At 34.5% G+C, this 15,151-nt stretch overlaps 2 protein-coding genes and 2 long non-coding RNA genes across 6 annotated transcripts; 2 read left to right on the plus strand and 2 right to left on the minus strand.

Moving 5' to 3' along the window:
• Window positions 1-845: 845 nt before the first annotated feature.
• Window positions 846-1,855, minus strand: LOC104729683 (uncharacterized). The gene is made up of 4 exons (XM_010448657.3): window positions 1,714-1,855; window positions 1,467-1,599; window positions 1,220-1,323; window positions 846-1,090 (listed from the first exon to the last, which is right to left on the minus strand). The coding sequence occupies exons 1-4, from the start codon at window positions 1,744-1,746 to the stop codon at window positions 1,055-1,057; spliced, it is 306 nt and encodes a 101-aa protein (XP_010446959.2). The 5' UTR covers window positions 1,747-1,855; the 3' UTR covers window positions 846-1,054.
• A 6,484-nt stretch (window positions 1,856-8,339) lies between these two features.
• LOC147930120 (uncharacterized) lies at window positions 8,340-9,206 on the plus strand. Of its 3 annotated transcripts, none has more exons than XR_015574957.1 (5): window positions 8,340-8,471; window positions 8,557-8,587; window positions 8,681-8,764; window positions 8,860-8,909; window positions 9,011-9,206. It is a non-coding gene; the product is annotated as an uncharacterized LOC147930120 (long non-coding RNA). The 3 variants fall into 3 exon arrangements; XR_015574956.1 differs by having other exon boundaries at window positions 8,361-8,471; window positions 8,554-8,587; XR_015574958.1 differs by lacking the exon at window positions 8,557-8,587 and having other exon boundaries at window positions 8,361-8,471.
• A 951-nt stretch (window positions 9,207-10,157) lies between these two features.
• Window positions 10,158-11,070, minus strand: LOC109128057 (uncharacterized). Its single transcript, XR_002034497.2, has 4 exons — window positions 10,896-11,070; window positions 10,680-10,811; window positions 10,477-10,580; window positions 10,158-10,375 (listed from the first exon to the last, which is right to left on the minus strand). It is a non-coding gene; the product is annotated as an uncharacterized LOC109128057 (long non-coding RNA).
• A 1,225-nt stretch (window positions 11,071-12,295) lies between these two features.
• LOC104729684 (protein HIGH CHLOROPHYLL FLUORESCENCE PHENOTYPE 244, chloroplastic) lies at window positions 12,296-14,613 on the plus strand. The gene is made up of 7 exons (XM_010448658.3): window positions 12,296-12,788; window positions 12,860-12,958; window positions 13,217-13,411; window positions 13,581-13,673; window positions 13,767-13,862; window positions 13,957-14,097; window positions 14,209-14,613. The coding sequence occupies exons 1-7, from the start codon at window positions 12,306-12,308 to the stop codon at window positions 14,383-14,385; spliced, it is 1,284 nt and encodes a 427-aa protein (XP_010446960.2). The 5' UTR covers window positions 12,296-12,305; the 3' UTR covers window positions 14,386-14,613.
• The last annotated feature ends 538 nt before the right edge of the window (window positions 14,614-15,151 follow it).

A 15,151-nucleotide genomic window follows, 5' to 3' on the forward strand; every position in this document is an offset into this window, starting at 1 on the left:
TGGGATTCTAAAATATTTGATGATCAGACCAGAGAGCTAAATTTCAGAGAGAGAGAGAGAGAGAGAGAGAGAGAGAAGCTCAAAAGGTAGGTGTTGGAATGCTTTAGCTGAGATGTACGTCGTTCACCAGTTGTTCCCGCAGGCACAACAGGCTCAGTTGCAAACCATCCATACATGGAGGAGGTTCTTTGAAGCATCAACAGCAGCAGTTACAAAACAATTCAGATGCTTGTTCCTTAGGATGCTAAAACAATGCCCAAAAGTTTGTTCAGATCCGAGGGGCAAAGGAAGTATCTATGCATGTTCGAGTTCATTTCATGAGACTGCAGAGTGCTTAGGAGTGAGAAAGAATCTTAACATACCTACCTATACGAGTTATGTAACGAGCAGTGAGCAGCATTTATTTGGATCCTATAGGCTGATGTTGCTCTTTGAGAGTCACAGGAGATCAAGAAAAGGATAAGGATATATACATTCGGGATGAGAGAATTCAAACACAATAAGCATACAAGTGAATATGCAGAGGATGGTATATGTATATATATGATCTTTGGTAAAAGTAGTATTTTAACCTGTCAAAAAAACCAATCCCAAATCCGATTTTAGAGGGTTTTTAGCTAGCCAAGAGTGCCAAGAACAGGACCATAATAACATCAGCTTAGGAGTAAGAAAGAATCGTAACATACCTTATGTAAGGAGCAGTGAGCAGCATTTGGATCCTATAGGCTGATGAGGAGATCAAGACAAGGATAAAAGGATATACATTCAGGATGAGAATGCAAACACAATAATCATGTGGCCTTTCAGCAGCAGCATAATTATTAATTATGCAGGGAAAGAGAAAATAAAATAAACAAAAGTGCTCTCAGGGAAAACCATTAAAACAGGATCCATACATTACATATTGCATCTCCATTTAACTAAGAGTAGTAGTAGTAGTAGTAGTAGTAGTAGTATTTAACAACAGGCAACCAAAGGATTACACCAAATCCACATACTAGTCCAAAATAAAAGTAACAAACATTGGATTAGACTGAATTGCTCCGCTCATGGCCTAGATTTTACGCTCCTTCAGTGCCTGCATCATTGCCTGCAACATAACCAAAGTTATGGTGATTTTTTTTTTACATACTAGAAAAATAAAATTGAAATGAAAGCAAGTCTTAAAAGTAGGGAAAAAAAACAAAAAAGAGATTGGGGATCAAACTTTTTTACTTACCTTATGATAGCGTTTAGATGTATGATACAGCTCCTTTGAACGCTTGATGTGCTCGTCTCGCATTCTGTCTACTTTGTGCCAATGCTCTCTTCTCTTGTAAACATCTGTGAGAGTAATCAATTTGATTTTGGTAAAAATATACTACTAGTTAACAACAACAACAATAATAATAAACAAAAAGTTCACAATTGGGATTTGAAACTGAGAATAATAATTAAAAAAAAAAAAAAAAAAAATACATACTTACTTTTAAAACCATGGGTATAAAATCCACCAAGAAATAGTACAGAAAGAACCAAGCAGTCCTGCTCCTTCCACCCATTCTTGACGCTCGAGGACAGGGGGGAAGAGGCGATGGTCGAATACGCTCTTCCACAAAACTACAGATTTCGATTCAAACAATATTAATATATATATATATTTTTTTTTAAACAACGAAATTGTTAAGGGGAATCCAATCCGGACGAAACGAAAGAGGAATAATTTTTGCTCACCTTTGCGAGAATCGTTTGCGTGTGCCTCATCATCTTGCTCTCCTGCGTCGGTCTGATGTACAAAATTCCTTTAGGGTTTCTGCTTTCCCAATCTTCTTCTTTCAACCCAATTCTTCCTTTTTTTTTTTTTTTTTTTCTCTCAGCTCACGAGTTTATAATAAACAGGCCCATTAGTTTAAACAGGCCCAAATTTTTTTTTTTTCTTTTTGAACTTTACGTTGCGTCGCGTGGTTAAAAAAATTGTTTGACTCGGGGGGAGTTTTCTATTTTTTACCAATCTTTAATAAGTGTGTGTGTTTTTTTTTTGTTGGTTTAAGCTTAGCTAAAGGGACGACCTTCATGACCTCTCTCCATAACAATCAGGTCTTCCAATAGCTTTTTTCGTAATTTCCAGTACGTAACAAGATATCTGATATTGAAGCCAAAACTTCCACCGCCCTTTCTCCACATTGGTGAAGTCGTGATACCTTTGACTTACCTGTTTTCACACATTGGTCATGCATGGGTATGTTTATCGATCAAAAACTAACATGTACGTACCTTTTATCATGCATTTAAATTTAAGTCTCGTCATTCATGACAAAAAATGATTTAACTGTCAGAAAACAAGAATAAAAATAGCCACCATATCCTTCTCCCCCGGATCCTCTAAACCAAAAATCAGTAAAATATTATATTATCAAATTAAGATTCAATGATTAGTAGAAACGTAAAAGTTATCATTGTGTTAAGATAATATATGTTTTGATGTCTTTACAGTTTACAGTGATAGAATACAACCAAATAAGAGGGAGACTATCTACGTTAATTATTTACTGAAAGTTCCTTAATCTAAGCAATCAAATATAGATCTGAGTAAATGTTAAATCGAATCAGATTATTTGGTGTATCGTCTCTAAGTCTCTTAACACATTGTGCAGCTCTATTTGCCATCTTCCAGAGAGAGCATACCCACGACTTAAGTTTAGTGTTTTAACATATGAACTTCTGTCAGTTTTAAAAAGTACACTATATATTTCAGTTTCATTTCCATTTAACTGGAGTTTTGTCTCATGCATAGTTAAGCTGGAGGTACATAAAGGAACACATAACTTTGAGCCTGATAATAGTCTAGTGGCAATGATCGGTCTACGTACGGGTTCACGCATGACCCAGTCTAATTGATTTTTTTTTTTCTTTTTCTCTTTGTGGATATTTTTCATTATTGTATATATTAGTGATAATAAAAATGTATTTAGTAGGTAGGTAACCGAAACAAGATGTATGATTCTTGCAGCAAAAGTTCAAGATCTTGAAGGACGTTGATCGTTACTACTATTTCTTAATTTATTATAACTCGAGGTTGAGGTCTTGCTAGCATGTATATATTACTCACGTACGATACTCTTAAACCAACATTTCTATATTAAATTTGTCATGTTTAATATCTAACCCTAAGTTTCTTCGATCCTCTGGCCGGCCTAAGGCATATATGTAATTACAGTTAATACAATTAAGTGTTTTGTATTGGTGTAAATTACATCTAAAAACGCGAATTGATCATGGAATGATATTTTTTTGAGTCACCTTTTGCCTCCGTAATAATAACTAAAATAATTATCAGATTTGGTTGTGTTGCAATTGCAAAACGCTTATGGTTGTGTAATGTCCAAAACACTTTTATACGTTCGGTCTTTTAAAACTACGTACTATGGTCAAAAATGTCCTTGTAATCGCCTTATCACAGTGCATATATTATTTATTACAAAATCTCTCGACTGCTTTCAAACTAACATTATGGATAATTTAGTGGTGGCACTCAAAATATGTTTCCAAACAATGCACCACTTTTCTTCTTTAATTATGTGATATATGTCTCCTCATGGCTCATCTCCTCCACACATGTAATATAACATAGCAGATAATGCAAGAGCAAGACGGCGGGTTCTTGATCTGATTAACCCAGTTGAGTCCACGTGCACACATGTAATATAAATTCGTTTGCGTGTGCTTCTGCGCCCCACCAAAAACAAAAAAAAAAATTATTAGCAAGGATCGACGAGCAGTTCCCAAAATTATTAAACCTATCATTTTAGTTGTTATGGATAAGAATAGTATTGTTTACACATCCCTAAAAAAAAAAGGAATGCTCACAAGAAGAAATGACTTCGAAATAGTATATATAAGCGAATGACAACATTCATATAACAAAGAAAATTTTCACTGTGCTGATAGTGTTGATGATATCTTTTTGGTCAGAGTGTGCTAGCTACGATGCAATTTGTTCGATAAGATTTTTTTTTTCCAGAGTGTGCTAGCTACTCTAATACTAATATCATAATTAGATCACCTCTTACCCACCGGTCACAGCGTGGTAATATGAATGTTGGATAAAATATAAGATATCCAACTAATGACAAAAGAAAGATGTCAATATTAATTTATTTTAACACCGAAAGAAACTGAACTGGGTCTGGGCGAGTGGGAATCATTTTAGTGTTTGTGTCCGATCATCCGGTTCCTTCACGATTAAATTTCAATCACCATCATCGAAGAGAACTAAAATCATTATTTATATCTATCTAAATATCTGTCTTTCCTGAACTAAGGGGGTGTTATTGGATTAAGGATTTTAATAGATTTTAATTAAACCAGGACATTAGTGGATTTAAAAGTCTAATGCATTTGTGTGGACTTTATAATGCATATAAGGTGGATTTGAAAGTCATTGATAATGTATTTTTGGTGATTGTTATGGATTTTTTTTTAAAGTTATTGTTAGAAAAAAATATATATATATATCCATAAACTGTGTTATACACCAAAATTATATTAAATTAATAACACCCAGACTTTTACACATGTCATGGAAAACTTGAATTAAACTGTATTTGTTTTCAATCCAGATTTTTGATGTAATTAAAGAACCTAGATGTCATGAACCCAGAAAAGAAAAAGTAAAGAACACAGAAAAAAATCTCAAAAATAACACAGATCTGATGAATAAGTGTGATTATATACAAAAAATTTGAGGAGGAAGAAACAGAGATTGAACCCAGAAAAAAAAAAGTGTGATTATATCATAAACCAAAAAAAAAAGTTATAGATCATGAACCCAGAAAAAAAAGTTAAAGAACACAAAAAAAAAATTCTCAAAAATAATACAGATCTAATGAATAAGTGTGATTATATAAAAGAATTGAAAAAAAAAATCAAACAATAATATATCAAAGGCTAAAGATCCATCTAGAGAGAGGAGAAGAAAATGAAATGATTGAGAAAAGTGTGGTATTGTGTGTTCATATTTTAGAAGCAAAGTACATTGAAATCTAAAATCACACAAAATCCAGTAGATATTGAATAACACTAGATTTTAATGGATTTTTTAAAATACCTAATTGAATAACACCTGATTCTCAAATACATCAAACTCCTTTAAAAACCACAATCCAATAACACCCCCTAAATCTACTAGGTTAGCTTTTATTATGCAACGTTACCAAAATGGTCCCTTGATTTAAGTAAGTCACAGTGACAAAAAAAAAAAAAAAAAAATCAATCAATAAATTAAGCCATTGTAGACTGTGACATGGTACACGAGGCTGACACCTTTCATGGCCGAGGGAAACCACCCAAATCTCTTGATGACCCTCATTTTTTTCTCTTACACAGTCTCCATCTTTTTCTGCTTTTATTGTTCAGAAACAAAAAAAAATTAGCAAATTATTTGTTCGAGTTTGCTGTTTTAATAATATCTGATTATTTATTGATTTGTGTCATGAAATTTCTTTTTATGTCGATCGGTTGGGTTTTTTAATCGACTTAGTAATCTTCTTATACGCATTATAAGTACGGGACTAACCGGCATGGACATTCATAGATCATTTAATCAGTTGGAAAGTTAAGAAAAATGGACCATGCATGTGTTCACAACATATGCGACGGTATACCTTATAAATATGTAGGTTAGGTATCGATCGGTGGAGCCCGAGTATTGGTATTTTTTTATTTGTACACAAATACGTTTTTTGCCTATTTTAAACACACATATTCTTCAAATGTGTATTATGTTCACAAACTTCTCAGCCCATTCGGGATTATATCGCAGAATTCGTATAAATTATCACATTTAAAACACCTAAAATATTTCTTACTAGTGCCGCGCGTAAAATTGTGTTATCAAGCAAATCTAATTATTAATTATGACTATTTCAAAATTTTGTACTTAATGGGGGAACTATATACAGTGTTTATATGTAGTTTAATGAACATACACTTGAATTCAGGTGATATTTCAGTAAGGGCATGATGTAAATTCGTGACAAACAATCCAAACCCTGACGTCCAGCGATATCAATTTACATTTGACGACTAAACTAAGTAATCAAGCAGCATAAAGAGATATTAATTTATATCATAACGGTGTGTCCAACATTCAACGACGGTTGGGGCCGAGTACGTACCAGTCGATTATGTTAATGGTGGCTAGAAATTCAACAAATAGTGATTAATGAAACCAAAAGTATCACTATGTATATCAACTACATTAAATGAAAACTAATTGATAAACTTATAAAGTATATCGGTTACCTTTGATATATAAATAGATGCATCAATACAAATGGAGAGTGGGACATGTAAGATTTTCTAATTTACGAGGTGAAACCTCCAAACAAACAAGCGACACACACTCGGTAAATAACAATAATAATATCCAGCAAGTGATTCTAAGACAAACATACTATTAGAGAGAAACATATACTATAATACTAATAGTTGAAATGAGGAAGGAACCTTCTCTGTATGTAATATGAACCCTTCAAAAAAGCAAACCCAATTTTTAAAAAATAAGAATAATAATCAGCCATAATAATAATCGTTTGTGGCGCTAAGAAAAGAAAAGAAAAAAAAAATCAGTAGCATTTTCCTTTATGTGTTGTACTGTTATATATGCTCACGTCTAGTCATGTTTCTAAGTTTGTCTTTCTTTGAGCCTGCGAAGTGCGATAGCAAAGGAAATAAAATCTCGGCAGAACGAGGTATAACATACAATGTACATTAAGTTGATTCAAATGGCGGTTCAGTTTCCATTAATCTTAATCACAAAACTCTATTTAATAGGAATAATTCTGTCAGTTTACAAGAAAACCATTTCAATTTCATTTCCATTTAACAAGAGTTAAGCTAGCAATTTTGGTAAATTTACACCATGATTTAACAAGAGTTAAGCTAGCAATTTTGGTAAATTTACACCATGAGGTATATAAAGGAACACATAATTTTGAGCCTAATAGTCATTAGTGGCATGTACCCTGTCTAGTTGATTTTTTTCTCTCTTTGTGTGTGTTGTGGATATGTTTATTATTATTATTGTATTAGTGATAGAAAAAATGTAATCTTAATTTAGTATGGTTGATGTCGTTACTACTATTCTCAATTTATTATAACTCGAGGTTGAGGTCTTGCTTGCATGTATTACACGCGATACTCTTAAACTAACATTTCTATATTAAATTTGTCATGTTTAATATATAACCCTAAGTAATTTCTTCCTCTGCCGGCGTAAGGCATATTTAGTAATTACAGTCTCTCTCTTTTTTTTCGTCATATGTAATTACAGTCAATAAGTGTCTTGTAGTGGTATAGATTACATCTAATACTTATTAGACGACCAGTTTAAATTCTAGTTACATGCATAGACTAGTTTTGATTAAAAATGTTATGATACTGATCATATATAATAAAACTTCACAACAATTCGTAATCTAACATATATATATATATATATATAGCAATTTAAGATCCTCATTTTATTATAACCAAAAAAAAAAAAAAAAAAAAAGACATGATAAATTTTTCTGTTGTGAAAGTCTTCCAAAATTAGTGTCATCTTCATTTAAAAAACAAGTGACCCCATTTAGTCTCCACAGGAAGAAGAAAAAACCACACCTTTTTCCAAACCCTCTTAAAACCCTCCGGGTAAAGAATCACACCCTAGAAAGCAAAATCTCGAGAATGGCTTCATCGCGCCGTCGTAGCTTCCTCCCTTTGCTGAGAGCTCTAGAGCATCAGAGTGGAAGAAACCCTAACATGGTGATGTGTTACAAAAAAGATTCAAGCTTTATGTTCTCTTTCTTTTGGTTGGTTTTTTTTTGAACTTATGCATCTAGTTGTCCTTCTTGACCGTTGTGGAAATTGAGTACTTGAGAGATTATGTGTGTGTGGTAATAATGTGGCTTACAAGAGGAACAAGCATGTAAATTACACTTACAAGAGGGTCTTAGCTATATTATCTTTTATTTTGTTGGTGTATTTAAGTATATAAAAGAGTGTGTAGATTGATATTTTTTTAAAAAAATATTCATACTAGTATAAATTTTTAAGTTTATACTTAAAATGTTGATTGTACATCAAGTATTTAAATATCAACAAGGATAGATGTTTGTTCTTTTATGTGTTGCTTGTACATGACCATCCAAATCTAAGCTTAAGAATGTTTTACAAACTATGTTCTTTATAAACATAAGCGTCACATTAATTTTTTAATGTATTTAAGTATTTTCTTTTTTTACTTCTAGGGATGAGGAAAGGAAAGGCCTACGCAACAGGCCCACCAGGCCCAAATAGATCAAATCGACAATATTTACAACAATAATAAAAAAAAAATTACGAAAGACTGGAAAAGTGGAAACCCTTAAGATTGATTCCCCCACCAAATTCGACGAGGGCCGGCTGAGCTGAAGATGATGCGATTCCTAGGAAGCACCGTTGCTAACAAGGTAATCGAGAAAGATGATCTTATCTGTGATTCCAGAAGGTTATATGTCTCTTGTCCGTAATTATTGAAACCAAAATTTGCAGCAGTATCGTGGATGTGGTTTGTCATCCGCCGCCGGTGAGAATTTTTGCATTTTTTTTTTTGCATTAAAGAAACTTGGTTTAGTTTATGTCCGATATATATAATCTTTTGCTTCAATCAATTTGGTAGATGTGACTAGCGCTACCTCCATCAGGAAGAAGATTGTTGAATATTGCTTTAAAGGGGTGTTTTGTGGTCTTGGATACGTGTTGGGTAAGTTATTGATCTTTTTTTGTTTTTTTTTTTAACTGTAATTTATAAACAATTGGAACAATTCTTCTTCTAACAATGTTCGTTTGGTTCTTGAGGTGGTTTGACATCAACTGGGAACCCAAAGCAACTTCAGTACGCTGAAGAGGTACGTACACATAAGGAAATAAAGATAGCATTTTGGGTTTTGTAACATCGTGTCTATCTATATACCTCTATTCATTCATGATTCTTCTGGTCATGTTTCAGGAGGTCCTTTCCAAAATCCAAGAAATAGATGAGTTGGAGGCAATATTGGATGGGTGATTGTTTATTATTACATAGAAGAAACTTACTAATTGTCAGATTTCACTTGTGTCCAAAGCTTTGTCCGTCCTACTTTTGCTCTCATGTTTGTGTAATGTACAAACTCCATGTCGGTTTAATTAATGATTTGATTCAAGTATAAGCATGGTTCATTTATGCTCACAGCCTCGTATTATTCACCGCGAGATCTCTCGTACCTTAATTTAGAAAGACATCATTATAGGTAAAATAACACCGATTGTAAAATCTTCAATGTATCTAATGTTTTCATTTTGATAAAACAAGAGACAAAACTAAGGTCACAACAACAACACAGAAGGTTTTTTTTGTTCTTTAAACGCATACCTGATACTATTACAAACATGGCACATACAAGATCCACAAGATACTATTACAAACGTAGTTTCATGGATCCCTCATGGTGGTTGTTGTGATGAGCGCATACTGGAGGAGGTAGTTTGGTCCCAAGACGGTGTCTCTGAGTGTCAGCATAAGAGAAGACACGGGTTTGAAGAAGCTTGTCGTCAGAGTAGTGTATCCCGGGAACAATAATTGCAGGGCAGAAGGCAAGTTGCTCATTCTTTGCAAACAAGTAATGTTCTTGTTCAACACCATACGCCCAACTGGTTGAAGAGGCAAGATATCCTCAGGCCAGATCTTGGTCACATCGAGCGGGTCAAAGTCGAACTTGTGTTCATCAGCTGGATCAATGATGTAATGAGCATTACCAGCTTTGTTGATCAACATTACCAGCTTAGTTAAGGACTTGTTGGCCTGACCACCTTCAGCTATACCATCCAGTTTACAAGAAATATTTTTACCGTGCTGAACAAAAATATTCTCTAAATCTAAGAAGAAGGATTGAAGGAAGTATAAAGGAGTGACAGGAGGAATGAAAACGATATCATAAAAGTCGAACTGAGAAGACAGAAAACCCTCCAGCCCACCTCTTATTTTTATACCCTAACCTCTCTATCATGGCCTTTCAGCAGTGGATGTAAACCACCCAAAGACTTGTGTTATAAGAACAGGAACCCAATGCTCTCTATATACACAAGGGAAACAAGTGCTACTATAGAATCCAACAAGATAGGCACACGAATCATATATATAAAGAGGAACGAACAAACACACACCATAGGTCCATATGTTCCGACATGAAACTAAATACATAAGTCTAAATAAACATAATTTATTTATGTAAAAGCAACATTGGGGGAAGAACAAGTGAGGAAGAAGATAGAAATTGCCGGTTGCTCAAGAAGTGGATTCACCATTGAGAATCACCCTTATTCTTTCCTCGTTTGCCTGAAACAACATCAATCATCATGAACATGATCAGTAAAACTATAATGGTCAATATGCACCGATGCACAGGGGGAACTAACTATATTCAAACTTTTCCTTACCTTTTGAAATTTGTCAAGTTTAGCATTTACGCCTTCTGCACGCTTGATGGCTTCGTCGTAGGTTCTGTCTATTTTGTGCCAATACTCTCTTCTCTTGTAAAGATCTGAAAACAACAATCAAAAATTAGGGATTTGAAGCGAGATTTATCAAACCCATCCCAACCAAAAAAAAAAAAAAAAAAAAAAAAGTTTAGAAACCATACTGAAAAGAATGTGGCCAGAGAATCCACTAAGAAACGCTCCAAAAAAGCCGAGCCTTTCTGCTCCTTCCACGCTTCCTTGAAGCTCGAGGACAACCGGGAAGATCCCATGGCTGATAAAGCCCTTCCACAGACCTACAGATTTTTAATACAAAATCATTGAATAGCGAAATTGAAGAGATCATTCGGATAAATCAAATTTGGACTTGCTTTCCTTACCTTTGCGAATTGCGTTCGAGACATCGTCTTCTTCTTCCTCCTGAGAGAGTCGGCGGCGATTTTTTTGTTCTTTTCCCAGTTAGGTTTTTGTGTTTTTTTTCGGATGGGAGAGAGAATTTATTAAAATATGTATATACAAATACACTTTCTTTCGAATATATTGGTATAGTCTGGTGGTATAATGTGGTGATAATTGGTATAATATAAAATAAAAATTCACATCATTTACTCAAAATGAATAAATACATCAATTATCTAAATGATGTGAATTTTTATTTTATATTGATTATTGAAATATAATATAATATAATAGAAATTGAATCAATTTTAATTGATACCAAAATAGATAATTATAATATCACTTATAATAATTGATGTGAAGTTATACATATTTGCTTCATTTATCAATAAATAATTTAATATTATTTCATTTAAATGATACAACATACATATTTTTTTTAGTGTATATCTAAACCGAAAACTTTCTCTCATTTTCGCTGGCGGATTAGGTCGCGCCATCACTAATATGGCGGTAAAAGAGTTGGGAATGCGTGGTTTTTGGTCTCTGACCCCTCGGTTCAAGTTTGCCAAACTATGCAAGTGTTATAATATGCAAGTGTTAATTCAGTTGATGAGTTGCCATATATGCTTATTCAAATTGATTTTCCTCTTTGTAATATACAAGTGTTACTTTAGTTTATGAGTGTGTGCCCACCTGAACAACAAGAATCTTATTTATTTATAATTGATTATCATTTTGCTTGTACATTGGATGTACATACCGAAAAAATGGCATACTACAAGTATAAACTAACTTGATTTTTTTCAAAAACGAGTATACACCTATTATCACCATTTCATCATGTTGTTAGGTGGATGTATCGTTACATTTGTGTTAAATACATAGAACGATTTCAAAGTTTACAAGAAAATCGATGCAATTGAGAATTAGTTTTAATAGAAAAAGACATTTTGTTGTGTCTTTTTTGTTTTTGTAAAATTTCTTCTATATAATTTAATTATTATGTATTTCCACGAGTATTTAGTGTATGGCTATATATTAATTTTTAAATATTCATAGTAGTACTAGTGTGGCATAAAGTTTTAAAATGAATCGTAACTCTTGGTGCTTTAAACTAAATTTGGTGATCTGCTCTTCTTTTATGAACAGACATTTAATAACATCAATCTCTTAAATGTGTATACACCTACTAAATTAGTAGTATTGTTTGCTAATATATTGGAAAAAAAAAACATCGGTTATACTTATACCCGATTAATAATTAGAATTAGAAAATTAGAGCCCATAATCCGGCCCATGGAGTGACCCAACTGAATGAAAAATAAAAAAAAATAATACAGCTGGTTTTATTTTATACTATATAGTATAGATTAATTCCGTGGCAAGAAATGAAAGCCAATCCACGAGCTGACGTGGCTAAACTCACATCAACTAACTGTCGTCTCTCTATCTCTCTCACTTTGTCTCTCCTCTCTTCTCTTCCACTAGTGACGATGGCTTCTCTCAGGCTCCCCGCTCAGATTGTTACACGTGGCAGTGGCACTCTCAACCATCATAACTCTTCCGGACGTCTCTCCTGGCGGCGTTCTCTCACACCGGAAAATTTAATCCCGCTCTTCCCATCCTCCTCCTCGTCCCTTAACCGGGAACGATCAACGGTAGTCCCGGTTACATGCAGTGCTGCGGCGGTTAATCTTGCTCCGGGGACACCTGTCCGACCCACGAGCATCTTGGTGGTTGGAGCTACCGGAACTTTAGGAAGACAAATCGTCCGGCGAGCTTTAGATGAAGGTTATGACGTTAGGTGCTTGGTCCGACCAAGACCAGCTCCCGCCGATTTCCTCCGTGATTGGGGCGCCACCGTCGTCAATGTACGTATTCACATCTTCTCCTCCTTTAAGTCTTTTATAGAGAAACTAAACCGGAGTTTTGTGTGGTGTAGGCGGATCTTAGTAAACCGGAGACAATTCCGGCGACTTTGGTCGGTGTCCACACTGTTATTGATTGTGCCACGGGACGTCCTGAAGAACCCATCAAGACGGTAAGCTTCTTAATCATCTCTCTTTCTTTTTTGTTAAAGCTTCAATTTTGATTTGGCCAGGAGATTTTGTAATTCTTGTTGTTAAAGATTCAATTTTTTATTTGTGAATTTAGCCTAAGCGAGACTTTGACTGGCTTGTTGTGTCTAATACTCTCTCACTTTCATGCCTTTGCTTTGTACGTTTGAGTGTTGGTTGGATAGATTCAGGGAGGGTGGTGGTTCCAATGTGATTAAAATGTTAATGTGTGTTCTGTTTAGGTAGATTGGGAAGGTAAAGTTGCTCTGATACAATGTGCAAAGGCTATGGGGATTCAGAAATATGTCTTCTACTCTATCCACAATTGCGATAAGCATCCCGAGGTTCCTCTCATGGAGATTAAGTATTGTACTGAGAAATTTCTTCAGGAATCTGGTTTAAACCACATCACCATCCGGTTATGTGGTTTCATGCAAGTAAGCATCACTCCCTTTTATCTATCTGTCTCTTGTACCTTTTTGGAACTTATGCATCTAGTTGTCCTTCTTGACCGTTGTGGAAATTGAGTACTTGAGATTATATGTGTGTGGTAATAATGTTCTGATTGTTGTCTAATCCAGAGTATTCTTCTATACCTCTCTGCAGGGTCTTATTGGTCAATATGCAGTTCCAATTCTTGAGGAAAAATCTGTTTGGGGAACAGATGCACCAACTCGTGTTGCTTACATGGACACACAGGTGAGTAAACAAATGTAGATGTACTTCATTTCTCTGTGTAAATGTGGGTGAAGCACACAAAATGATTTTAACATGTTCCTCATGCTACAACAGGATATTGCTAGGCTGACACTTATAGCTTTACGCAATGAGAAAATCAACGGAAAGCTTCTAACTTTCGCTGGCCCTCGTGCATGGACAACCCAAGAAGTAAGTAGGGTTATAGTTACCGCTCTTTTGTATGAAATGGATTATGAAATGTTATTGATGCATAAGCTTTTTCATTACGCTGTTCTCATGTCAGGTGATAACATTATGTGAGAGACTTGCTGGGCAAGATGCAAATGTCACAACCGTTCCAGTTTCTGTATTGAGAGTCACACGTCAGCTAACTCGGTTCTTCCAATGGACAAATGATGTCGCGGATAGACTGGCCTTCTCAGAGGTAATTGGCCTTTATCACCTAACGATGATGGTTGTTCTTTTTGTTTCATAGTAGCTTTTCAGATAAACTGAAATCATGCTTCTAATATATATGTGATACGGACACATTCAGGTTCTCTCGAGTGACACGGTGTTCTCTGCTCCAATGACCGAGACTAATAGCCTACTAGGTGTGGATCAGAAGGACATGGTGACTCTAGAGAAGTACTTGCAGGATTACTTCAGTAACATATTGAAGAAACTTAAGGATCTAAAGGCACAATCCAAGCAATCAGACATCTACTTCTGAGTTCTGACCTTGTGGTGATAAGATTCAACACTATTTTAAAACTGCATTTGCATCCATACTGTGAGCTTCATTGTATCTTATGTTCTTCAATTGGTTATTGTGCTTCTTCTTGTAATTAAAGAGAATTACTGTAATGTAAATGTAGCTTGAGGTACCCAGAGAAATTCTTTGTTGCCTTGAGGAGAAACCAACAGGTGAAAAAGATAATGAGATTACTTTTACGAACCATCTCTGTTTTAACCTTTGTTAGAAGCTAGGCCTGTGAGCGTCTTGTTACTATTTTTTCTTCATCTTAAAGTCTTCTTCTAATTTATTGGTTCTTGACTTCTTGTTATTGTGAGTAAAAGAGAGAGAGCTTTTCCCAAATGAATAGTAAGATCAAATAAATGCCAAGTCCTAAGTCTCAATGTAATTTGAGAACTTAGCAAGTGGAACAAGATCATTCACTATCTATGGTTGAAATTTGCAATCACTTTTGTACGAATCCAAAAAAGAAATGATCCATTGGATATCAACTTCTAATCTAGACCAGCAAATTCACTTTTAAGATCAGAAGTAATAAGTGTTTGCAAAAGGTGTTTTGAGTTGTTAAATCAGTATCTTAAAATCTTTTAGACCTATAATCAATATCTTTTTATAATGTCGTTTTGTAAAAGCAGTAATTCATACATACACACTAAAACAAACAACAAGACATTGGGATGGTACGATCACGTTTAACAAATCAAAATCTGATAATTAAGGATATATAAAGAGGAAAAGAATT

Source organism: Camelina sativa, chromosome 12, assembly GCF_030686135.1.
Source record: "Camelina sativa cultivar CO46 ecotype springtype chromosome 12, ASM3068613v1".
In the NCBI taxonomy this organism is placed as follows: Eukaryota; Viridiplantae; Streptophyta; class Magnoliopsida; order Brassicales; family Brassicaceae; genus Camelina; species Camelina sativa.